This window comes from Nematolebias whitei, chromosome 7 (genome assembly GCF_014905685.2).
Source record: "Nematolebias whitei isolate Nwh7 chromosome 7, NemWhi1, whole genome shotgun sequence".
Lineage (NCBI taxonomy): Eukaryota > Metazoa > Chordata > Actinopteri > Cyprinodontiformes > Rivulidae > Nematolebias > Nematolebias whitei.
In genome coordinates this window covers 10,194,635-10,220,960 of record NC_056504.1, presented here as the reverse complement: position 1 = coordinate 10,220,960, position 26,326 = coordinate 10,194,635, and the positions used below count along the sequence as shown (strand labels likewise).

Genomic DNA, 26,326 nt, shown 5'->3' with positions numbered 1-26,326 from the left:
AGCTGGCTCATGGACTTAGCGGAGCCCATCTCACAGTTGCCTGTCGGAGCAGCCCACCCCTCTCTCTCTGCAGTATGTATGTTGGACAGGGGATCACGTCCCAGCAGCACCGCACTTCACCGGTCAGAGCCCAGCTGCTCCGGAGCGGACGGTAACAGGCGGAGCGGAGGCGGAAAGGCCGGGGGGTGGGGGGTGACCCCAGGAATAACGCGGCATTAGAAGCACAGGGATCCGGGCTGCCTCTCTCTTTCTCCCTCTCTCTCTCTCTCTCTCTCACTCCCTCTTTCTCTCTCTCTCCTCTGAACGTGGACAATCATGCATGTGCTCTTCTGGGGCTTGGGCTTCCTACTGCTCCCGGATTTCTTGAATGTAGTCGCATCCGCGGGGAGATTGCTTTGGAGTTCACGCGCAGGTAAAGTTGAGATAGTTCCCCTCTGGGCTCGTTGTGTCCACCCAGGGGCAGAGAATGAATGAAAGCGCAGTTCCCTGCCTCTGTCCCCTGCAGCGGCGTGAAGTCACAGATCCATGAAGTGATGTGTGAACCTCTGACTCCAAGTAATCCATTCATTGTCTCCACAGAGCCGGAGGAGCTGGGCGCGTATGAGATTGTGACGCCGCAGCGGGTGAATGAAGCCGGTGACAAGTTGCCAACCAGCGCGCATTTCAGGAGGAAGAGGAGAAGTTTGGACGAAGTTCAGACGGAGCTCTGGGACTCGGATCACGTCCACTACAGGATATCTGCCTTCGGGAAACACTATCACCTCAACCTGACGCTGGACGCGGGATTTATTGCTCCTCTGTACACTGTGACCGTACTAGGAGCGCCCCAAGGAGCAAACAGGACAGATGCGGAGGGAGAGGGGAAGGAGAGGGGGGAGGAGGGGGAGGAAGAAGAAGAGGACACGGAGTTAAGGCACTGCTTTTACAGAGGACATGTAGACGCACAGGAACAACACGCAGCCGTCATCAGCTTGTGCTCCGGACTGGTGAGTTTTTACGCACGGTCACGGCGCACACGCAGGACCACGTCACACCTGGGTGTTTCACTCAGTCCACTACAGGTGTTCATGAGCCATCACCTCTATAACTTCTATTAAAACTTAACAAAAGTGCTTTGACATTTCTGGAAAATGTATTTATTTATTTACTCTTGCGCACGCTCTTCTTTTCTCCGCATATTTACACACGACGTCTTTTGTTTTGACTCAGATAAATGACCAATAGATACATAAACTTGTTAAAAAAATGAAGAGTGTTTGCGTTCAGCATCCAGGGTCAAGTTCAGTTGCCACTCCGTGTCTCCGCGAGTTGGTGACGTCTTTACGCACGCTGTACGGCTGCCTCTGACGTCATCATAAACTGATTCAACTCGCAGGGCTGCTGCTGCACGAGTTTCTGTGTGGATCGAAAGTGCACGCTGCAGAGTGCATAGTAGAAACAGTGACACATTTAAACATGCAGTGAAATGTTTTTAAATGGCAAACGAGATGGAAAGTGTTTGGAATGATCTACTCAAGCAATTTTTTTTTTTTAATAAAGCCAATTTATAAATAAGTAAGTAAGTAAAGTAAGTAAGTAAGTAAATAAGTAAGCAAGTAAGTAAATAAGTAAGTAAATAAGTAAGTAAGTAAGTAAGTAAGTAAGTAAAGTAAGTAAAGTAAGTAAGTTAGTAAAGTAAGTAAAGTAAGTAAGTAAAGTAAGTAAAGTAAGTAAGTAAATAAATATCACTTCAGGGCACTATACCAAAAAATAAAACTATTCCAAATCATTAATCTAATTCAAATCCTAATTGAATTTTAAACATAGACAATATGTTCACACAAAGTTTATACAATGCCAATTAGTAAAACTTATCTATCTAAGGAAAGAAAGCTCTGCCTCCTATTCTACTTTTAAAACATCTAGAAACCACATGTAAACCTGCAATATAGGACTAAAGTGCTCTGTTTGGAAAATATAGAACATGACGACCTTTAGGATGGAGCTTGGTTGTTGGGCGCTTTGTATATTAGAAAGATTTTAAATTTCATTTGGCTGTTTTGCAGCAATCTGCAGCTCAGTCACATGTATGGCCCATATGTTAGTGTACGTTTAGGGCCTCTGAGGGCACATGCATTCTCAAACAGACATTAATGCTTTTGGAGTGTTTTTTTTTTTTTACCTTCTTAACACCCTTGAATAAAATGTTTTCAGATTATCATTTCTGCCATACTAATATGACTTTGCCCTGTATGATGCTTGTGCCAAGATTTTTTCCTCCTGAGCTGCTCTGTTGGTTGTTCACAGCAAAGGAGCAACAAGTCAAATGTTGCTGGGCTGGCATAAAGATTATCTGAAACATCACAAACCTCAAAGTCACGCTTAACATGCCTTGAGAAATACACAGGCTCTGAGGCCAAAAGCATTTATTCTCAGGGTTTTCCTGATAAATCGTAACAGGTGTGCTTTGATTCCTTCCCTTGTGATTCAGGCATCATTCGTAAATGCGTGCAAATTCCCCCATTTCATCTGTTTATACGAACTATTATTTCCAGAATGTACATTTGTTCTAACAACTTGTGAATAAGTTCATTTCTACTGATGTTTGCAAAAAGCATGGATGCGAAGCATGTTCAGCAAAATCTTGGACTGTTTTCTAAAATGCACAGATTCAGCGTATAAGTTGTTCATTTAAAACTTTTTGTTCACGATGTGAGGATGTGAGAAGATCATTTTCGAAAACAAATATAAAATTGGATAATAGTGGCATACTCAAAGTTGAAAGAGAGCCATAAAAAAAAATCACACAAAATGTCATGAAATCCACAATTAAAGTTGTAACTTTGTGGAGAGGCGTCTGCATAATATTTAGATACAATCTGGTCAGAGGAAGCCTGAAGGGGTAAAAACTAAAACTGCAAATCGCTGCTTCAAACACAAAATCATCACATTATTATATCAATATCACCACATGGGAGTGGAGTTATATGAAAAAAATCCCTGTCACTCAGCAGAGTCTCCTGCTCCATCCTGAAATGAAACTTGAGATGCTCTGCATGCAGGAAGCCATATATCAACTCTGCACAGAAACACTGCAGCTCTCTCTGGGTTTGAGCTCTTCGCAGATGAACAGAAGGACTTTCAGGACTTTGCTTTGGCGAAAAACTTTGGTGTCTGTGTGGAAAAGATGAAAAAGAGCATCCAGGTTGTTATCAGGCATTTCTTTTGCGAAGGTTCCTAAATCTTAAATTAAATAAAAGTGACACACTTGTATCTTATCTTTCCCCATAAGGATGCAGAGGTGTGTGTTTAAAGCTTTGAAGAGACTACCATCAAGGTGACATCTTTCCCCAGGAGGTCCAGTTAGATGCAAATCATTGTTCCCAACTTCCAACAAATGGTAGAGCTTCAGGGAGTTTGTGTTTCATTGCCTGTATCCCAGGTCTGTCTCTTATTATAAATGTGTAAATCATCATGAAGACACGAAGGAGGTGGCAACCACAAGCTGCTGAGCAGCTCAAATCTTGTACCCAATAAACACAGACCGCTCTACTTAAGCTGCAGCAGCAGGTATCCTTCATTTATAAAGGTGTAGGCTGAGAAAAAGACCTGCTATAACCTGTTTACTATTATATTATGTATTTAGTAACATTTATCCATTTCCTGCTCCTCTCAAACCCAGCCGGTCGAAGCAGATGGCCGCTTGTCCTGGGTCTGGTTCTGCTAAAGGTTTCTTCCTCATGAGGGAGTTTTTTCTTCCCACTGTCGCCTTCATGTTTGCTCAAGATGAGAGTTCTGTGATGGAGTTAAATTCAAAGCAGTCTGCTCCTCAAATAAATAGTGTTAAATTATTATTTTATAAATGAATGTTTCTGTTCAGTGCCCTGAGATGATTTCTGTTGTGACTTGGCACAAAAAAAAATTGAATTGAATTGAATGTTTTCATTTAATTTGCCCTTTATTTATACAGGTAGTCTCATTGAGTCATGCGAACTCATTTTCAAGAGAGACCTGTTTTTTTGGGAGCAGATGGTGGGATTTAAGGACCTTGCTCAGAGGCCCCGGGTGGGACAAGTAAGGGTGGAGGCAGGTGTGGGTATTTCACCTTTTCCACCTACATTTTTGATGTAGACGGTACCGGGAGTTGAACCAGCGACTTTCCGATCACAGGCCCATTTTCTGTAATCTCTGTGCCACCACTCCCATAGGGTCTCAGAAAAACCTGGTATAGGGTCCCAGAGAACACTGGGTCTAGGTCATCTAATGAATTAAATGGTGTACACTGCATAGGACCGCGCACAGAGCCCTGGGGAACACCATGACTTGAGAAGTTGAAAGTGTGGTGCTTGTCAAACGACGGAAATGTGATTCAAAGCAGAGACAAGTCCCAGGCGTCCACATAGAGACAAAGACAGGAGTTAACATTGAGATGGAGAGGATAAAACTAAACGTTGCAACTTCTAGATAATTAAAGACAGTAGACAGAAAACAGGTGCATATGCAGAGATTTAAGTGTTCATGAAGGTGATATCAGGTAAAACCCAAAGGTCAGGACCACTTCAGGTGTCCTGAGATCCAGAGACCATGTTATATTTATTTTAACCTCCTGGGTCCTGAGCGTTTGCTTTGTGTGCATTTTTAGTTTTTCCCAGCATGTTGGGATTAGTTGGAACTCATAAACATAAAAAGAAACATATTTTCTTTTATCGTTTTAGCAATGAGTAGTAAAGCATTTCAAAAATACATATTATATTAAAACATGGCAGCACGGTGGCGCAACTGGTAGAGCTGCTGCCTCTCAGCGAGCAGGTCCTTGGTTCAAACCCCGGTCCAGGGGCCTTTCTGGGTGGAGTTTGCATGTTCTCTCCGTGCATGCGTGGGTTTTCTCCGGGTACTCCGGTTTCCTCCCACAGACCAAAAACATGCATGTTAGGCTGATTGGTAACTCTAAATTGTCCCTAGGTGTGAGTGAGAGAGTGAATGGTTGTTTGTCTCGTTTGTCTCTATGTGGCCCTGTGATGGACTTGCGACCCGTCCAGGGTGTCCCCCGCCCCTCGCACAGTGATTGCTGGACATGGGCACCAGCGACCCCCGTGACCCAAAATGGAATAAGCGGGTAAAGAAAATGGATGGATGGATGGATATTAAAACATATATAAAAAAAAATTAATGTGTCTGAGTTGAACAGAATGAAATAATATGATGCAGAAAGCCAAAGACATCGGACGAAAATGCACCAATTTAAGAAATCAATCACATTTATTATACTAACTTTCTTGCAAAATGATTTTCTTTTTATATGATTGTCTACTGTTCTCATCTGTGTTCTTTGTTTAAAACAGGGCTCTCTGGTAAACGAGTCCTCGGGGCTCATTGAGACTAACCTGTATAAATAAAGGTTTAATGAATTTTGCTATTTACTGGGAAATGACAAGCCATCATTCTGGAAACTTAGTTGAACATTACTGTCTCGAATGATGACACATTTGTGTGTTTTTATATGTATATCCAGTCTTTACCTAATGAGAAGAATAAACCTTTAGTTTATGGTCAGTATAGGAAAAAGTGTCACACTAAAGAACCTCAAACATAAATCTGACCTGGAAAACCTGCAGCTTTAAAAATATGAGCTCTCCATCCAATGCCCCCATACCCCTGCAGGCCCAAAGATGTCCTCACTGGGGCTGGAAGTGCATGGTCCATGAACCAGAATTGATGTTCTTTAATATAAATAAATGGGTGATGTCACACAATGGTAAACCTGGTCCTCTAAGCTTTGTTTAGCGTGCTGCTGGAGTCAAACCCCATATTTGTTTGTCTGGCGTTGCTCATGAAGACATTTAAAGTAGTTTCCTTTGTCCCTGCATCTGTCACATAAAAACTAAATGTAAGTTTGGCTTTCTTGAAAGGTATTTGTGTTTCCTTCAACAAATTAATGACATCAGATTTAAATGGCAACGCTCATAGCTCACATCAAAACTATTTAGAGCTCATCTGTAACCCCTTCTTTTCTCCCATTAAGAAATATTTACAGAAACGAGACTGATGGAGACTAACTGCTCTGCATCTTTCTTCTCCCCGCTTGCTAGCTTGGCACTTTCAGGTCTCCAGATGGGGAGTACTTTGTGGAGCCCCTGCACAGCTACGAAGGGGAACACTTCGAGGAAGAACACACAAAACCTCACGTCGTGTACAAGAAACGTGCATCAAAGAACCACACGTCTGAAGCAACCTCGGCTTGTGACACTTCAGGTGTGGCATACACATGCATGCAGACAAATCCTTAAAACTATGCCAAAACTCAAGAAGCTCCACATGTGCTGCTGTGAGCCTACAGCTGGCTCCACTGTTCGTCAGCTGACCTAAATATCTGCTCCAGTCACCCCTCACCCTGTTAGTGACGCTGCCTCGGAGCAGGGACCTCCCAGTGGCTGGGCTTCAAAACACTGTGTGCATGTGATTGCTTTTTATGTGCGTGGAAGGAAGTGTGTGGTTTGTGTGTGAAGACTTTTTCCATATGTGTGCACCACTGGTTCCCATGGACGTGATCAGGTGTGGAAACAGGCTCCACTCTCAGTTGTAAGGAGCTGATTATGCAGCAGAAACTTAAAAAAAAATAAAATAAATTGAGTAGATAAAAACACGTTTTTTCCTATAGATTAAACCGCTCTTAGGCTCTGATTAAAACCTGGAGCGCAATGAATGAATTAAAGTGAAAGTACAGAAAAAAATACCTATGCACGTTGCAGTTCCTGCCTCGTCACAGCAGCGAGGAAGCTGTTCAGCTCTCACACATGAACAAAAAACAAAAAACTTTGGAAGTTCACCCTTGTATCGCCCCATCTCAGTTTACTGGCTGAACTTCCTGTTGACTCTTGGACTTCCTCTGGTTCTTTGATAAGCAGCTCGAGTGGACCCTCTACGGCGAGCGCGTTGTGTAAACTGTGTAACGGAGAAGCAACGCCAACTTAAAACAGTCAAATAATCAAAACCAAGTCAAACAAATGTTGAATGTTTTCGTCTTCTTTGTCTGCTGGAAATTGTTGGGCAGAAGTTTGGTGTCACTGTGTACGGAAATGTTTCTGTTGCGTTTGATTCCACAATTCAGCAGAAAAAACACCCCTAACCTAGAGGAAAATGCACTAGAAAAAACAGGTCTGTAGTTGAAAAGCATTCAATCCTTTAATATACAAACATTTACCTACTTCAATTAGTGCAAGTTGAACGTTATTATATTTTTACGAGTTTTTAGCTGATAATTGTAGTTGATAGAATCGTGTTTGATGCGTTTGAATGATGCGTAATTTCACATTTGAATCGGAAACATTGTAAATTGCATGAACTTAACTGTTCAAGATGGGCAATTAATTGTTGCTATGGAAACTAAATTGCCCTTTTCCATTGATGCGATTTAGAAAAACGAAGCAGCTCGAAGGTCCCTTGAGCAGAACTTGTCTATAAGGCAGCGTCTCAAACAGCAAAAACAACTAACACCGTGTTTCTGCAGAAATCAGAATCACCAGAAGACGATCAGGCGAGTTCTGGACGTTCCAAGTCTACACTTGTAGATTTTAGTGTAAAAAAAAAAAAAAAAAGCACAAACTTACTTTTAGTTCTGCCAAATCAGCCGTTTTCAGTGTGCTTTAAAAATGCTGCAGCAGCAAACAAGTCAAGTCAGTTTTATTGCCATTCTCATCACATGTGGTACATGAGGTGGAATGAAATTATGTGCACAGGGTCCCAGTTGCACCTGACGATAGAAACAATATAAAGTGTAAAGAAGAAACAGTATATAAACAACAGTGAACATGTTAAAAACATCCCATAGTAACACGCACGGGTGTGATGATAATTATTAGATGGCTTTCTTATAAAATACAGCAGAAGTGGAAACTGTCAAAACTTTCTTGAGACTTTTTATTGCACTTTTCTGTTCTTGTCCACCTCTGTTATTGACAGCCAATCTTGTAATTGCCAGCGTGTGTGTGCATGCGTTTATTTGTCCAGCTGTTAGCAAAATATCTCTTGGACTATTGGACAAATTTGATAGAAAAATCAGCAAGTACTCAGTGAAAACATCTTCAGCTTGTTAACTTTTAGTCAGCCTGATTTAAGTGGGCTGCTGCCGCCGTTAATCAACTTTAGCAATCACAAAAATGTCTCTAACGCCCTCATTTTACAGATATTGAAGTGTTGAGTGTGGTAGTAGCTGAGAGTCATCACAGCCACACAGTCCAAATGTTAACAGATTGCTCAGTTTCAAACTTTGACCATGCAGGGCAGTGGGTGATATGCATTCTTTAACGGAACTATGGTAAACTTTAAATTGTTTGTGTCATTACCATTCAGAGGAAGTTTTCTGTGTGCAGACAAGACAATACTGAATGCACTTTATATATATATATATATATATATATTTATTTATTTTATTTTTTTTGGTGGGATTGTGAGTTGAATCCAAAGAGAATGGAAGATAAATCTAATGTGACCTTGTGGGGTTTTATGCATTATGAAAACACTGTATATTTTTAATAGATGATGATTAAAGCATTCCTTAAGAGGTTTTGGTTCTCACGTTGAGAGCAGTCCAGTCAGTGTACTGTACGTGCACAGCAGTTTGTTAAATCTTTGTGTTGCTGTTGGTTTTTATGGCTGCGCTTCAGGCTTACCTATCAATCAAGCAATCACCTTTATTTCTAAAGCACGTTTTAAAAAACCGCAGGGGTAGTCAAAGTGCTGTATAATAAGACAAAAATAGATTAAGACAATAAAAACATACCAAGCATACACAAAGAAACATAAAAATATACACATACCAGGTTCATAGCAGGTGTGTATTAAGGTGCCATACACGATAAGGTCATGGTGTGTTAAAAAAAAAAAAGAATAAAAGTGTGTTTTTAAAAGAGATTTAAAAACGGGAAGAGAAGAGGCCTGTCTGATACTCAAATGTAAATTGTTCCATAACGTGGGAGCAACAACAGCAAATGCTCTGTCACCTCGCTTGAACCCTTTGCCCTTTTCTTCTTCTTCTGGTTTCAAAGTAAAGGGAGAGAGAAAAACAGGCACTTCAGTCAGTAATCATCTGTCAACACAATCTTTGAGCGGCGATAAATACAACAGAGAGGCAGCAGCATAAAGCAGGCGTCTGCAGTGTTAAAGCCATGACCCATAAACGTTGCTTCATTCAAACCACATTCTCTCAACAAACAATGATTTAGGTCTTGTCTTTTTTCTCTGAGTGTGTATTTATTCATGCATGCCCTCATTCCCCTCTGGTTTCTCACTTTAGGACACAAACACCGACATAAGAGACACAAGCTGAAGAGGACGCCAGCCACCGGGGTCACCGCTGTCTCCCAGCCTGAAGTCAGAACCAGTATATTCAACGACCTGGAGTCTCTGAGCGTCAGCCTGGCCGGTAACGCTCGGCTCAAATCCGAGCAGGGCATTAGCAGCACTAGACCATCAAATGATAGCAGCGGGGACTCAGGACCTCACAGGAGATCAAAGCGTTTCCTCTCCTACCCGCGCTTTGTTGAAGTCATGCTGGTCGCCGACAGCAAAATGGTGGAGCATCATGGCAACAACCTGCAGCACTACATCCTCACGTTAATGTCCATAGTAAGTTTGGCTGTGGTCAAAGGAGGTTTGTGAAGATTGCTGCAGTGTGTGTACCTGTTCTGGCTGCAGGTCAGTGAGCCTTTGAAGGTGGCTTGTGGTCGGGAAAAGGGCAGCACAGGGCAGGGGTAAACAGATTTTTTTTTTTTTTTAAAAAGCAAGATTTAAAAGAAGACAACTGGGGGGAGAGTCTGTCTGACAGCTTTGATAAATGTTAAAAAATAAGCTCAGGTATGTTGCAAAGACCACTTACTCCCAGCCACTTCAAACAGCTGCTTCCACAGGCTTCTGGGGCTGGCGGTCTTCAGGGGGAGGTTAAGATGACCTATATTTTGTTCTTAGGAAAGGCTTCTTTTTGTTCAATGGCTCGGGCTGCTTTTTATGTCTATTGAAACTGCAGACAGAGAGCTAACACTTATTACTACTAAATACAACCCCAGTTCTGAAACACTGTGTAAAATTTAAGTTAAAACAGAACACAACGCTTTGCACATCTCGAAAATCCAATTTTTATTCACAATAAAACATAGTAAACATAACAAATGTTTCAAATAAGAAATTTGCTGATAGCGCCTCAGAAAATTTAGGACAGGCAGCAAAAGACTGGAAGCTGGAAGAGCATTTTGCAACAATTTAGGTTAATTGAAAAAAACTGTATTAAAAGAACATTTTAGAGAGGCTAGTTCTCTTAGATGTAAAGATGGGTAGAGGTTTTCTGGTCTGTGCAAAAAAACTGTCTAAAAAAAAATCAGAATAATGTTCCTCAATTAAAATTTGGGGCAACTTTGAATATGTTGTCATTTATAGTTAATACTATCATCTAAAGATTTGAAGAATCTTGAGAAATCTCTCAGCTCTAAGGACCAGGTGGAAATTCTATATTGGATGGCCGTGATCTTTGACCCCGTAGGCAGCATAACATTAAACGCAGGTCTGGTTCTGTTATGGATCTGTGTAGAACACCAACCAGAAACAACGCTGTGATTTTGGAGACAAACTTATGGTTGGATCAACTAAAAGTTGAATTTCTTTGGACGCCACATCCTCCATACTAAAGAGGAGACGAACCATATGGCCTGTTGTCAGGCAGTTCAAAAGCCTGCCTCTCTGATGGTATAGGGGTGCATTAGTGCCCATCGTATAGGGAGCTTACGCATCTGGAAAGGCACCACCAATACAAAAAAAGTATATATTTACAGGTTTTAGAACAACATATATTTCCATACAGACATAGTCTTTCTCTGGGAAGGCCTTGCAGATTTCAGGAACATAATGTGAACTCCACACTGCATCCATTACAAAAGCACGGCTTTATAGTAGAAGAGTTTGTGTGCTGAACTGACCCGCTTTTGATCGTGAACCAGGACATTCAGCAAAGACCAGACTGTTGCACAGCTAGAATCCTACGTCAACCCTCCATATGCATATTTGTATATTCATTTATATTAAGCTTAATTCCTGTCTCGTGTTCAAACGAGACGCAGAGATTTAAAGTTGCATTTTCTTCTCTTTTCCAGGTTTCTTCCATCTACAAGGATCACAGCATAGGCAACCTGATTAACATTGTGATCGTTAAGTTAGTGATAATGAACAACGAGTTGGTAAGTCTTGTTGCATCCACCACAGTTTGCGTTCCTATCCGAGGTGACCGCTTCCTTTGTGTGTTTGTTTCTCAGGACGGTCCAGTCATCTCCTTCAACGCACAGACCACTTTAAAGAACTTCTGCATCTGGCAGCAGAGTCAGAATGTCTTGGATGATAGCCACCACTCCCATCACGACACAGCCATCCTTATCACCAGGTGCAGGGGAATGGTCCAGACTCCTTCTCCTCTTGAGCTCTTTGAACATGCTTTTAAGTCTGAAAGATCAGAATTATCCAATAAACAAGAGGATAAGTGCATCAAAAAAGTCTGATCAAAGGGAAGACTTTAAAGGTTGCTTGTTTGCCGTTTACCACAATCTGTTTTCTTCACTTACAGGCAAGACATCTGCAGAGCGAGGGATAAGTGTGACACCTTAGGTAAATGGGTATATTTAAAAAAAATGAATTGAGAAGCCGTCATTTTGACGATTGCATCCTTTAGGGAAACTGAAGTAAGTCTTGTGTTGCTCAGGACTTGCAGAGCTGGGTACAGTGTGTGATCCGTACAGAAGCTGCAGCATCAGTGAGGACAATGGGCTCAGCACGGCCTTCACTATAGCCCACGAACTCGGCCATGTGTGAGTACATCCATCGTGCTTCTGCTCAGTGTTTACATCAGATGACTCTGAGTCCAAAAAAAGAGAAAAGCTCTGGCAACACAGAACACATGGATTCTTGTGTGTGCTCTTGTGTACCTTCTGACGCCCAAAACAAGTCTGTCTTTTATTTTGAAACGGGGAAAAAAGACTATAAATTGCATTGTTTCTCAGAGTTTATGCTTTTCCCATCAACTCTGGATTATCCAAAGTCCAGCGTCACCCTGAACCAGGGGTGCTAGTTCTCTGCAGCGGAGGCTGTTACAGGCTGAAGGTGAACAGCTCAGCAGGCAGCGTCCTGCTGTAGCCGTACACCACGGATTGCAGTTTGCCTTCTTACATGAGCTTAACTCTCTCCCCTGTAAATGTGCCAGTGTTTAAGCAGTGAACCACTCATATTATTACTCACTTGTTAAATTTTCGTGTCCATCAGGATCATTGATTTTCTACTCATTCCTCAGTTTTGTAGAAATCCATACAAAATACATCAAAACATGCAGCTCAATCAGGAACAGTGTGAAGTGATTTTTTGGAAGCAGACCTCTGCATGGTAGACAAAAATACACAATAATTGAAATCTGGCAAAATGAGAGAAAACTTAAAGCTCTTAAAAGCTCTAAAGTTCAGGTAATAAAACAGGATTTAAAGTTTAAACAAGTCACATGACAGAAGTGGCTTTGGCAACATGTTAAACTTAGTGAAATGATGTAATGTTTGTGTCATCAAAACTTTTGTAAACATCCTTATTTCCACAAACTCCACACATCTTATCTGGTTTATACATCAAAATGTAGGTGTTTGTTTTGCGCAGTAAACTTCTCACTGCTATAGGACTGATGTTTATTTCTCAGATCCCAAATCTCAGTCTGAACTCAGAATTATTTCTTTCATAACTGAAGTAGTGTTTTTTTTTACTTGTCTTGTTCCTTATATAAAATACTGTAAACATGCAAAAATTATATTACATGTAAATTACAGCTTCTTTATTTTTCTATATGATTATTAGATTTTTTTTTTTTTTACACTAAACTAATGTTTGAGCCTTTATTAACTCTGAGTTCCTGTCTGCCAGTTTTGTTAGGAGTAATGTCAGGGAGTGAAAGACACAGGTGTGTTGTTACCATGGTGATCCTAATGAGTCACTACCAGCAACTTTAGCATTTTTAAAATTTTGGTTCTTGTTACACCCTGTTGTTACATCATCTTAGACTCCTAAGTAACAAGTTGTTGATGCTTTTAAGGATTAAATTATGAACATTTAAATTCCAGGCAGTAGCTGAAATGGCACCCTTCAAATTTTTTTCAAGGTGTCTTTGCAAACGTTCAAAATGCAAAACATACAAACATTCATGAACTAGTTTCCTAAAGCCAATGTAACAGTAACAATGGAAACAATTTTGATTAAAGATCCTGCTTGATAAATGCTAAAATGTTATAAAATTAAATTAAAATGTTATATATCCTGAAAGAATTAAACCCTTTATTGCTTTAAACCTTGATATTTGGTGCAAAACTACAAGAAAAATGACAGGAAATTGTTTTGTTCTGCAAAAGTTTTTGTAATCCAGTTTTTGTTTACCACACTTGAATGTGTTTTCCAGATTCAACATGCCTCATGACGACAGTAACAAGTGTAAGGAGGACGGAGTGAAGATCCAGCAACATGTGATGGCTCCCACGCTTAATTACAACACAAACCCTTGGTTGTGGTCCAAATGTAGCAGGAAGTACATCACAGAGTTTCTAGAGTAGGTCGCACTGTTTTCTTCACCCCTCTTACTAGTGTGCATCTGGCAGAATGTTAAAAATTAAAAATCACTTTGCAAATCTGGTCAAACGATATTTAAAATACATTATTTTATATACTGTATAAACTTACCATATTTTTCGGACTATAAGGCACTTAAAGTCATTTAATTTTCTTAAAAATCAACAGCGAGCCTAAAACATAACTTTTATACATAATAATACATATTATTAAACATATTAATATTGTATACATCAGGGGTGCCCAAACTTTTTCACTGCGAGGGCCAAATTTAAAATCTTATCAGAGGACTCGGGCCAAATGCAATAATATAATGCATGAAATGCAAAGACATCTTTAAGTAAAGTCCATTTATTTTTATACAGCTATTTAACCTTCCATTCTGTATAAAGAACTTTACAGAACCCAAAATATAACAAATATGTAAGTCGTATATAAGAAATTCAAACAAATATTGAAATTTTGGCATTTCAGTATAATTATTTGTAGTGTAAAATGTCAAAAAATGCATGTCCAACAGCAACACAAATTAACAGCAACAATAATATGAACATAAATAAACAGTCCCATATATACGGGAGTCAATGTGCCGACTTTTCCATCTAACATTAAAGTCAGTGGAATGACTGAGTGAAAACGCATTGATTCTTCAAAGGAAATTTTAATATAGTAATGAAGACTGCTTGGCGGGCCAACCCAAATGGCTTGGCGGGCCAACTTTGGCCCGCGGGCCCCACTTTGGGCACCTCTGCTATACATATTAATACATAAGGTGCACCTGATTAGGTATGCCTTGTGTATTAATTCTGGTTGTTCTTACTGACCTCGAACCGATTTTATGTGGTTATTGTGAATGAGTTGAATAAAGTTTGACTTATCCGACTCTTAATGTGCCTTATGTATGAAACCAGACCCGTTCATTGACATTGCGTCGTATAATCCAGCGCGCCTTATAGTCCGAAAAATACGGTACCAGTTACCCATGTACATACAGCAGTGGGATTTTTTTTTTTTTTTTTTTTGTCAGCAACAAAAATGAGAAGTCCCAGGAAACTTACTATAAGATCCCTGCAGCTACGCAGACGCTTGTCAAGCTGTTCTGTATATGCACAGAAAACGACCCAACTCCAGCTGTACTGAGTGTGCTCTCTGTCTGTTTGTGACTCGTTTTCTCTCTTTTTTTCTTTTAAGTCATTTCGTTTTTATTTCTCAATAGCACAGGATACGGCGAGTGCTTGCTGGACGAGCCCGTGTCTCGGCCGTACAGTCTGTCGCAGCAGCTGCCCGGGCGGATATACAGCGTCAATAAACAGTGCGAGTTGATATTTGGACCTGGAACGCAGTTGTGCCCTTACATGGTGAGTGGAGTCATCAGGAAGCTTGTTGTTGTAATCTGGAAGTGGTTGTCAGCTTAAGTTAAAGACACTTGCTGTATTTCAAAACATCAAACGATTCTCTCTGAAATACAAGTAAACTGAAAGATGTATGATGTTAAACTTACGGGAACATTTCAAAGAAAGAGATAAGACAAAAATTGAATTAAATTGGTATATTTCATTTGTAAATGTTAAAAAGTCTTCAAAATCGGCTCAACATAATTTATATTACAGCGTTTTCCGTTGTATAAGTTGCTCTGGAGTATAAGTCGCATAGTCAAAAAAAAAAACATCACAGAGGAAAAAAACATGTAAGTCGCATTTATTATGCATTTATTTAATGGTCAAAACAGCTTGATTTTGCCTGGGCTGTGTGGCGCCATCCATCCATCCATCCATCCATCCATCCATTCATCCATTCTTCATGGCTGGAGCCACTGGCTCTCCAGCGTTCCTCCGCCTGCACCAGCTGAGTGAAGCGAGTGGTCACGTTAGGACTCGCTGTTGCAGTTCTTAGAAATTTAAAGCGTCAGTCAAAAATTTCATTATGAATATGGAAAAATATGTATATAAGTCGCTTTGGCGTATAAGTCGCAGGACTGACAAATTTATGCAAAAAACGGTGACTTATACACCGGAAATTACGGTAGTTAAATGTTTTCTGCCCACCATGAAAAGTCTTGCAGGCTGAGAAACACCTGACCTATGCAATGTACTGAATCCCCTCTAGATACATAATTTTATAACGTAAGATAAGCAAACTGCTCAATGTGAGGGATGCCAGCACTAACAGATTGTTTGTGTTTGTGTGGGATTGTTAGAGTCAGTGTCGGAGGCTGTGGTGCACCAGTCCGGAGGGAGCCCAGAGGGGCTGCAGGACGCAGCACATGCCGTGGGCAGATGGCACCGAATGCTCACCTGGGAAGGTAAGAGTCATGTGGGCTTGTATGGGGGGAGAGTTCTGAAAAGTAAAAAAAAGTGTAAGTAAAAAGGTTCTGCAAAGATTAACTTTAGTTCATCCATCTATGTCAAAATGTATCAATATTTGTCCAAACGGGGGTCGTTTAAAAGCTATCTACAACAGGTAAGATATTAATTGTTCAAAACCTTTTCACAGAACCTCAAAGTAAAAGATCCAAACTATATATTTAATGGATAAATGTAGCTAAAAACCTATGGAGTCCTATTCTGTGCAGAGAAATACACTTTCATTTTTTACATAATGTTTTAAAACTTAAATTCCCCTTTTTTATATAAAGTTATGACCACACAGTTGTTCCTTATTAATGTATTACGTGCAAAATGACATCAAAAGACAAATTTACCAACATTTGCCAAAAATGACTTTTCTATCGGATTGAGTACACTTGTAAACCTTTAAATTGCTGGCATACAGAACTAGCATGAGGCCGATGGTTTCTCTCCAGGCGCCTGTCAGTGAGCAGCTTTGAATCTAAACTTCCTCACCAACATCTGGCTTTCTGTGAAAATGAACGGGCAGGAAATGATCCAAAAGAGTAAAACGAGTGCAAAAATAACTGAACGACACTAAAGACTTAAAGCAAAAGTTGTAATATAATTCTTTTGTATGGAGTTGAGTTTAATTTACTGACTATTTTGTTTCCTTCCAGCTGTGCTGTATCGTTTTTCCTTTTTCTGTTTGCTTCGCTAATTTCTTTCAGATTATAGTCGAAGCTCAAAGGAACAAACAGATCTGCTGCCAGATGTTGTGCATATATATTTATTGTTACACTGTCTGTTTTTTCAGTTTTATAGTTTAAATTCCTTTATTTTCTAGTACCTCTTCAGTGATTGCTCTTCCCTCTCTGTCCTTGCAGCACTGCAAACACGGCTCGTGTATAGTCAGAGAGCACAACACCGCGCCTGTGGAGGGGGCGTGGGGGGGTTGGAGTCCTTTCGGCACCTGCTCACGAACGTGCGGCGGCGGCATAATGATAGCGATGCGCGAATGCAACCAGCCCTTGTGAGTAGTCCGCTTCTTTGTAGTCATGCACGCCAGGTGAGGCTTGTTTCCGTCCTCCCAGCCAAAGTCAATGGTCCATAGATCAAACCAGTTTAAGGGGATTCTTTCCATAGCCAGTGTTCATCAGATCAGGCTCTCTGACAGCAGATCTTAAGGGGATGTTTCCAGATAAGTGAAGAGATCACTCACGTCACGAGTCATGTCTTTCATCCTGGATTAACAGGGTGAAAGAAAGAATCAAATTTAATGAGAAAGAGTTGGAAATGGAAAACAAACAGACAAGATCTGAAGAAGAGCTGACACAATTTCTAATTCCACCTGGAGGGAAGAATCTACTGAGACAGTTACATGAGCTGCGTTTTGGTGCTTTACCTGGATGTTTTCACTCTCAGGCCCAAGAACGGAGGAATGTACTGCGTCGGCCGCCGGATGAAGTTTCGTTCTTGCAACTCGGAGCCCTGCTCTAAACAAAAGAAGGACTTCAGGGAGGAGCAGTGTGCTGCTTTTGATGGCAGGCACTTCAACATCAACGGTCTACCTCCTAATGTTCGCTGGGTGCCCAAATACAGCGGAAGTAAGAGTCCCCCTTCTTTCTTCTCTTACTAAGAGCCCATTTAATAATGCATAATGAAAACCTTGCGATAGATTTGATCTGTATGAAGATTTTTGTTTTGTCTTCCTCTCAGTCCTGATGAAGGACAGGTGTAAGCTGTTCTGCAGAGTGGCGGGCAGCACGGCCTACTATCAGCTCAGGGACAGGGTCATCGACGGCACGCCATGTGGACCCGACACCAACGACATCTGTGTGCAGGGCCTGTGCAGGGTGAGGTTATTGAAAGTTCTGATTCGTTACGGTTCACATTCATCACTTCAGTCAGTGGTAAATGGTAAATGGACTGTACTTCTGTAGCACCTTTTTGTCTTAGCGAGATACTCAAAGCTCTTTACAACAACCTGTGTCCTCATTTACCCATTCATACATCACTCTACTAGATCTATACAGAGAATAATCAGAGCGTTATCACATTCATACACTGATGGGACACACATCGGAGGCAATGAGGGGTTCAGTCTTGCTCAGGGACACTTCAGCATGTGACTGCTGGTGGACTCGAACACCCAACTCTGGCATTGGAGGACGACTGCTCTCAGCACTCAGCCACAGCCGCTCAGTGACTGTGTGGGGTTGATTTCCACATTCATTCAGCGAATATACTCGATCTTTTGCTGAAGCAGACTCTTCAAATGTTCAACCGCGATGTTTCAGGTTTGAAAGCTTGAATGCTGACATGCATGTGCACGTCCGCCTGCTTCTTAAAAGAAGCTGCGGTTATGTGTACACCCTGAACCACACACAGAGTTTTGATTTAACTGCGGCTCAGATGAATTGCTCGTCTTCTGGCAAGAGCTTTCCTCTTTTTTTTTTTTTTTTTTTAATCGAATAGTTGACAGAATAACCCCAAAAACGTGTTTTCAAAGCTGCCGGGGCTTTTTATTTCAATTTTGTGTTTTTGTTCATTTTGAAAGGATTTTAGTGAAACGACTCATTTAAAATGTTTATATGTAGCTAGATTAAAAGTTTAAATGTGTTCTTTTGTGATCTGTGTGTGTTTTTTTTAATGTAAGCAAGTTATTGATTCAGCGTTTTTTTATTTTTTTATTTTCAACGTTACTGCTACTTATGTGCTAATGAAAGAAAACATGCCTTTTTTCCAACACTACTTGTGTTTCTGCATTTTTCTGGAGCAGCAAGCAGGCTGTGATCACGTACTGAACTCTAAAGCCAGGAGAGACAAGTGTGGAGTGTGTGGAGGTGATAACTCTTCCTGCAAAACCGTAGCAGGCACCTTCAACATTGTGCACTACGGTGAGCTACGACCTCTTTTATGCCCCACCAGTCTCCATTCAGCACATAGAAATGAAAGTGGCTCTTATTGCACCGGTTCCATTGCCTTGACGTATTTGTTTTTGTGTCAGAACAGTCCGGGTGTACTCATTCGTTTGTGTACTGAACATATTTGCAGGCTATAATGAAGTAGTCCGTATACCCAGTGGTGCTACAAACATAGATGTGCGTCAGCACAGCTACTCAGGGAAACCGGAGGATGACAACTACCTCGGTGAGAAGATCCTTAAAATTTGTCTTGAATTATTACATTTTTATTCGTGATATTTTCTGAAGCTGGAAGAAGAAAGACCTCTTCTTTTACCGACATGTTTAAGGTAAAAGCACAAGCTCAGATCCTGTTGTAAAGTCACATAGTGCAAACTCGAGGAGTTAGTATAGTGTGCACTAAACTTTTAATGAGCTAGAGCTCAGTCTGTGCATGCATTTCCATCAAAGTCAGGCAGTTTGTCAGCTTTTGTGTCTTCTGCGTTCTCTGCTAATATAAATCCACGTCAGCTTGGACATTTTCTTTGTGTGTCTACGTCTACTGCAGCTGGACTGTATTCGTTCAGTGTGACATGCATCACCTTTCACTGTTTGTGCATTTTTCATGTGTGAGGATAGTTATTTTGCAGTCCAGGTTTTTTCAGGATGCTTGTCTTTTCTGACAGCTGTATTAGTGTAATGTGGCGAGGAAGGCAAAGGCAGGAAATTAGCTCCGTAATCGCTTCAGAGCAAATGAGAGCAGAATACTGGTTGGTGAAGAGAATGGGATGCCCCATGGTGGCACTTCTTCTAGGAAAGAGGATTATTTTAGTCCAGGGGTGTCAAACTCTGTAGCATGGAAGGAGGAGGCAAAACTAAAACCAGCTTGTGGCTGAGAGCCAACCTGGATCAATGTTATTGAAAATGATATATAGATTGACTGCAGTTTTACATGTATTGTGATTAAATATTCTTACAAATAATATAAATGACGTTTGCTCAAAACATTGAGAACGCATTCCAAACTTATTGATTAAAGAAAAATAATCACATTAATAAGTCATATTCTTTTCTTTTTATTTTTTGCCTCTCTTTCAGGCAGAAGTTTTTCAATTATCTCAGTAATACGTTTGATGACAATTAAAAAAAATCCCAACTTACAGATAATTACATTTTACTTTGAAGAAGGAAGAGAATTTAGGAAACAGTAAACACTTTTATGCAGACTTTGTTGCTCTAAAGTGCATTAGCTCCCAGCAGACACCTGTCATGTTCTAATGGCTTCAAGCTCATCAGTAAATGTTGATTGAATTCATCATCAAACTCAGCAAAATCAATGACTATTAAAACAAATCCAACTTGATTTTCTTGGCTTCAAAGTTGTTTAACGAGCAAAGTCTGCTTGTTTTCGTTAAGTAAAATGAGAAGTGATAAAGCCAATATATCACCGGGTTGTGACAGTTGGAGATGAACTGGTGACTCAGAATTGTGAGAAACAGACGCATTTTCAATCCCAGTCCCTCTGAGTTTTGAGCGTTGACCAGCGAGCTGCACAACCACATTTGAAATGGCAAACATTTGGAAATAAAAGCCTGATTTTGTGTGCACAGCTTGCAAAACTGCATTCTAGACCGTGCACGCTGTTTTGTTGATGTGTACCCATCTTGGCTGTCACCTCCATGTTTATGGATGTTTATCCATTAAAGTACACTTTAGAAATCAAGTTGAAGAAATTTGCACCAGTTTCTTCTTTTTTTTTTAAAACCCTAGAGCTGCCCTTAGATCAAACTGGCTCACATGACCTGTCTCAACACTGAAGCCTTGTGAGTTATTTTGACCCAAGGGCAGCAGGAGGGTTAAATATTTATTATTTATCGCCAGGCCTGGACACCCAAAAAGAGTCTCACAAGGAATTGAGAACTCCCATTGACGTTTTAAGACAATTTGAAAAACGTCTCTAAAAATGTCTACAGAGTCTCAGTTGATGAACAGGCAAGATAAAACTGCATCACGGACCATATCTGGCCCACGGCCCTTGATCTTGATCACGTGTTTATGCCTTATCAGGTTTTTAGTATTTGCTGTAAATCAGAATATAAACTACTGTCTCTTCAAGCCTTCCCGCTGCATTCAGTTTCAATTCATTCTTTGGCGTCAGCTTGTTCGCGCTTCAAACCTCGCCGTTTTCTCAGCGTGATCTCACAGCTGATTCTACTGCACGCCGTTTCTGTCTTCCTGCAGCCGTATCAAGCAGCCGCGGAGAATTCCTGCTCAACGGAGAATTTGTGGTCAGCATGTTCAAAAGGGAAATCAAAGTAGGAGAAGCTGTCGTCGAGTACAGCGGCTCCGATCACGTGATCGAGAGGATCAACTGTACCGATCGCATCGAGGAGGAGATCATTGTCCAGGTAAAGTCCGCTGAGGGAGGACACTTTCCATCCCACGCAAAAACACAGCAGAATGACTTAATACGGAATGAATCTAAATGATTCTTACATTATCTTCAAAAGTGTGTGCTTGTATTGAAAAGGCTTGGATTGCTCACCTGTAATGGATTTCACATTGCCTGCATTCCTTCCAGGTGCTGTCCGTCGGGAACCTTTACAACCCAGATGTCAGGTACTCCTTTAATATCCCCATCGAGGATAAGCCTCAGCAGTTCTTCTGGGACGCGTATGGGCCCTGGCAGGAGTGCAACCGTCTGTGCCAAGGTGAGGGGGAGACACATGTGGTTGGCAGACTGAGGTGTTCGGGAAGGTTAAAGATGAATGATGTTAGAGTCGAGATGAGACGGAGGAAAGGAGACCTCAGAGTCAGGAACAGATGAGGGGATGTACCTTCTTTAACTATTTAACAGCTTCTTATCTTGAGACCAAAAGAACAAATGCAAACTTTAGAGCGCTTAGTGTCAGATCACCCTCTCTGGCATGACTGTGAGTTTGTTAGGGCGTGTGGGCGTGCAGAGGTGGATTGCAGGTACACTCTAAAACCCTCTGTGTGTTATGACTTCACTTTGTTCCTCGCGGGAGTTTCTTCCTCTGCTTTTTGACACAGCTCTGCTGGAATAACCAGCAGTGGATTCCAGGGAGAAACCTCAAAACTTCACAGTTTCTTGCAGGATGAACATTAGACAAAAAGCTGGGACACACTGAGCTCTTTTGTACGGAAATGCAAAACTTTCTAACATAAAGATATCACATGGATCCACATGAGCTATAAATATGTGACCTACTCCATCTGTGCCTCATTTATCTATTCTTACAGCACTCTACTAGATCTATACAAAGACTAATGAGAGCTTTATCACATTCATACACCGATGGGACACACATCAGGGCAGTGAGGGGTTCAGTGTCTTGCCCAGGGACACTTCAGCATGTGACTGCTGGTGGAATCGAACCCCCAACTCTTGTATTGGAGGACAACTGCTTTAACCACTCAGCCACTGCCGCCCCTGTGCAGAGGTTTCCTGTGACTTCTTTATCAGTTGTATAGAAAATAAATTAAAAAGAGGGGGTAAAGGATATTCAATTCTTAATAAGCACATGCAAAATCAGTATATTTAAAAAAAATAAATCAATCATTAAGTAAAATGTAGGAGCGATCTAATTCCAGTGCATGCTTGTTTCCTGCATGTGGTTTTATGTTTATTGTTGTATTTAAGTTGTATTTCGGGTACTTTCTTCTCTTAGAGAGCAGCTACAGATTGTTTTATGTAAAAATCAGCTTGTGGAATGTTCCCGATTTTATTAGAGAACATGCATTGTTGTTTATTTCCAGGAAACTTGAGTTTAATCTTGATAAATTACATTTTAAATATTTGTATATTGATAAATTATTAATAATAGTGATGCTATGACGCTAAGCATTCTTTAAAAATGTATATGACGTACATTCATTCTTGGCATTTTGTGTCTCAAAATTTCCTCCTTTGTTTCTTGTTTAATATTCAGATATATTATGTTTCTGAGATGATACAATTTGTACTGCTTAAGGATTCACTGTCATTTGGTTGTACACGCACGTACGAGGACTCAGATGACTATTTAATGACTTCACTGCGTTCAAAGATGCTGCGCATGGTAATGACAGGCAGAAGATGGTCAGGTTTTCTTGAGTTTTAATGGTTTTCATCATGCTTTTGTTAATTTATTACGAAAGCAAAAATAATCTCATCATTTTAAAAGTGATGTTCTGGAAAATACTAAGTAGCTTATCAGCTGTGGCGTCAGTCATAAAGAATGGGATATGAAAAAAAGGCCAGAGGTCTCTTTTGTCCATAAGGTATTGTTAAATGTTTGGCAGAACATTACATAATAAATTACCAAGGAATGAAAGCACCCCTCACCAACATGACTACCAGCTCATCACTAAATGAATGCTGAGACAGAAAACCTTATATGTTCAAGTCAGGACACAGAGGAAGAACAACAAACTCACATCCAGTTAACCAACAGGGTCTAAACCAGTGCCTTACTTTTAGGGAACAGCGCAGCACCCAAAAGCAACACATTGGCCTTTTTAGTGTCACTTTAATGAATATATGCAATTATTTAACCAAAGACTCTGCCGCGGGTTATATTTTTTAATGTTTGAGTATAGTGGCACATTATTTACTCTTTAATGATGTATTTTTGTATTTTTCCAGGTGAGCGTAAGCGTAAGATTCTGTGCAGTAGAGAATCGGACGGTGTGGTGGTGTCAGACCAGAGGTGTCACGGTACAGCTCGACCTGCTGTCATCACCGAGCCCTGCAACGCTGAATGTGAACTCAGGTTTGTATCACCAGGATATCCAGCTTTTATCACCTGAGTGTAATTCTTTAAAACAGTTTTGTACAAACTCGATTGCCATAAAATGTTGGATCTGATTTGTTCCCTGACAGGTGGCACGTGGCTCGTAAAAGTGAATGCACAGCTCAGTGTGGCCTCGGATATCGCACTCTGGAAATATATTGCACCAAGTTCAGCCGCCCCGATGGCAAGATCCAGAAGGTTGATGACCGCTACTGCAGTGGTCAACGCAAACCTGAGGATAAAGAAAGTTGCCATGGAGACTGTAACCCCGGTGGTTGGGATTACTCTCCCTGGTCAGAGGTACAGCTGTAGAAATGAGAGTTTCAGCAGAAACTATATTCTGTTGAAGCTTCAATTTGCAGATGCTCAAATGTTTGTTTATGCAGTGCTCAAAAAGCTGCGGTGGCGGCACTCGACGTCGAGGGGCGGTGTGTCGAAAGGTCGCTGAGGGCAGCGGGGATGAGAGCAAATGCAGTCAAAGGGACAAACTGACCGTCCAATCCTGCAACGATTTCCACTGCCCACAATGGAAAACTGGTGACTGGTCCGAGGTCAGTTGTTGTTTCTTTGCTTTCACCAACTTGGCAGTTTTGTGACATGTCGCTTATAATTAGCTAAATAGTTACATATTATAAAAATGGCAAAATATTCAGTGAACGCATTTGCAATGATAATTCATGTTTTTAAGTGTTTGGAGTTAACGTCACATGTCACCTTGAAAAGTTTGTGGCTGTGCGTGTTAGCAAAATATCTCATGAACCACTAAACGTTTTAATGAAACTCTCAGAAAGTAACTACTGGATGTGCATCCAACACTGATTACATTTGGAGTTGACCCAGTTCACAATAGCCATTACACTGAATAAACCAGCAAACACAAAAATGGTACTCTGTCAGCTTTATAGACCTTGAAGTAAGATTTGCAGTGGTAGTGACTAAAACACATGCCCAACACACACTCGGAGGGCAGATAGCACAAGATCTTTTTAAAAAATCTATTAAGTGTTGGATTCAACATTGTCTGTAATAAAAATATTCTGTGTAGACAGTATTTCTTGAAACTTTCAGAAAGTTTTCACTAGATGTGCACTTACAGCTGGTTAACTTTTGGAGTGTATATATTCAACAAGACTCCCATAGCCAAGAAATCTTAGCAGAATAATATAAATAACTCATCAATTTAGCATATATAGAGCTAAAAGTTGGTGTGGTAGTAGCTGAGAGTGTTCCCTATATTACCAAGCACTAACCAATAACACAAGATCTTTTCAAGGTACATTAGTGTTGTTCTTTTTAGATTTTCAGTTCTTGAACATTGTGTATTGCTGTTTGTCTTGCTCACGCCTGTCAACCATCAGTTATCAGCTCACCTGTTTTCACTCTGTAATTACCTAGTGTAGTACCGGTACTTATACTTCTCTGTCCTTAGCATGTTATCAGATCATCCAATTACTTCTTTGTAGCTTATCATCTTGTTTCATATTTGGTTAAACTGAGTTTTTAGTGCTGGAACCTGCCCCCTTGTGCCCGTATTTGGCTTCATTCACCCACCCATTCATGTCCGCTCTTAATCAATAGATCAGAACATGAGTTCCTTTCATAATTGGTGCATGCATCAAGTTTTGGCAAATATTTCTTTTTAGTTGATCTTTTTAATGCAGTTACACGTTTGTTTATTTGCCTGTATTCTGCATATTTAAGTAGCATTGCACTAACTCGTTGTTACTGTACGGTAATTTTTGGGGGGCCCTAGAGCTGATAACGTCTTCTAAATAATTCTGGTTCTCAGAAAGCCGTTAGCCTCTTTTCCCTTCAGAGTGTTGTGAAAGTGGTGATTACAGTCCTGCACTTTTAACGCATTGTACAGCAAGGAGCTTGCAGAACTGCATTCCAGGAATTTTTCAGATCTCCCATGTGTTTCTGCCAAAACACTTACAATGCCCTGTATAAATGTGTTCTTACAAAGAAGTAACTATTCTTAGTTTGTGCTCCTACAACACGTTGATTTGCTTTAAAGGGTTCTTTTCAAGGAATGAATGTCGGTCCCAGTCGACATAAATGAACCTAAATAAATTCATTGTGTATGACGGTGTGAAACATTTCTTTTTCAGTGCCTTGTAACGTGTGGGAAAGGCTACAAGCATCGTCAGACGTGGTGTCAGTTTGGTGAGGAGCGTCTGGACGACCATTTTTGTGGCTCATCGAAACCCGAGTCAGTGCAGACTTGCCAGCAACAAGAGTGTGCGTCTTGGCAAGTTGGACCGTGGGGACAAGTGAGTACACTCAGTGTTTTTATTCTTTTTAGTACGCAGCAAACACATTTTGTTCAAGGTCCAAATCAACAAACTGTATTTTTGCTGAATGTGAAAGAACAGACTGATGTAGGTTGACTCCGAACATATAATGGACACCTGCACCTACCGCTGCCTGACATTAAGTCAGATGTATGGGTCACACTGGTCAAGCTCAGAGTGAATGGTTTTTTTTTCAGTGGTCTTATCAAGTCTGGAGAACTTTTATTAACTGGTATGACCAAATGTTTTTTGTGTTTTATCTTAAAACCTGTTTAGGTTTAAAAAGTTAAAACTAGGGATGCACGATATTATCGGCATGGTATCAGTATCGGCCGATAATAGCGATAAAGGTAAATATCTGACATTGTTTGTTCCATTCAAAAACTCACCAACAT

The 26,326-nt window shown here is 40.6% G+C and overlaps 1 protein-coding gene across 1 annotated transcript in view; it reads left to right on the top strand.

Moving 5' to 3' along the window:
* The first annotated feature begins 304 nt into the window (after positions 1 to 304).
* Positions 305 to 26,326, top strand: part of LOC119412260 (A disintegrin and metalloproteinase with thrombospondin motifs 9-like) — a 63,757-nt gene continuing 37,735 nt past the window's right edge. Inside the window, exons 1-22 of the mRNA XM_037679245.1 lie at positions 305 to 412; positions 580 to 986; positions 6,069 to 6,231; positions 9,272 to 9,603; positions 11,118 to 11,201; positions 11,277 to 11,401; positions 11,582 to 11,622; positions 11,717 to 11,822; positions 13,442 to 13,588; positions 14,825 to 14,966; positions 15,806 to 15,910; positions 16,823 to 16,968; positions 17,361 to 17,542; positions 17,655 to 17,791; positions 18,718 to 18,835; positions 18,993 to 19,088; positions 21,083 to 21,249; positions 21,423 to 21,552; positions 23,490 to 23,616; positions 23,727 to 23,937; positions 24,024 to 24,188; positions 25,749 to 25,910. Of these exons, the coding sequence (XP_037535173.1) occupies positions 316 to 412; positions 580 to 986; positions 6,069 to 6,231; positions 9,272 to 9,603; positions 11,118 to 11,201; positions 11,277 to 11,401; positions 11,582 to 11,622; positions 11,717 to 11,822; positions 13,442 to 13,588; positions 14,825 to 14,966; positions 15,806 to 15,910; positions 16,823 to 16,968; positions 17,361 to 17,542; positions 17,655 to 17,791; positions 18,718 to 18,835; positions 18,993 to 19,088; positions 21,083 to 21,249; positions 21,423 to 21,552; positions 23,490 to 23,616; positions 23,727 to 23,937; positions 24,024 to 24,188; positions 25,749 to 25,910 (3,390 nt within the window). The 5' untranslated portion in view covers positions 305 to 315. The remainder of the gene's footprint in view (positions 413 to 579; positions 987 to 6,068; positions 6,232 to 9,271; positions 9,604 to 11,117; positions 11,202 to 11,276; positions 11,402 to 11,581; positions 11,623 to 11,716; positions 11,823 to 13,441; positions 13,589 to 14,824; positions 14,967 to 15,805; positions 15,911 to 16,822; positions 16,969 to 17,360; positions 17,543 to 17,654; positions 17,792 to 18,717; positions 18,836 to 18,992; positions 19,089 to 21,082; positions 21,250 to 21,422; positions 21,553 to 23,489; positions 23,617 to 23,726; positions 23,938 to 24,023; positions 24,189 to 25,748; positions 25,911 to 26,326) is intronic.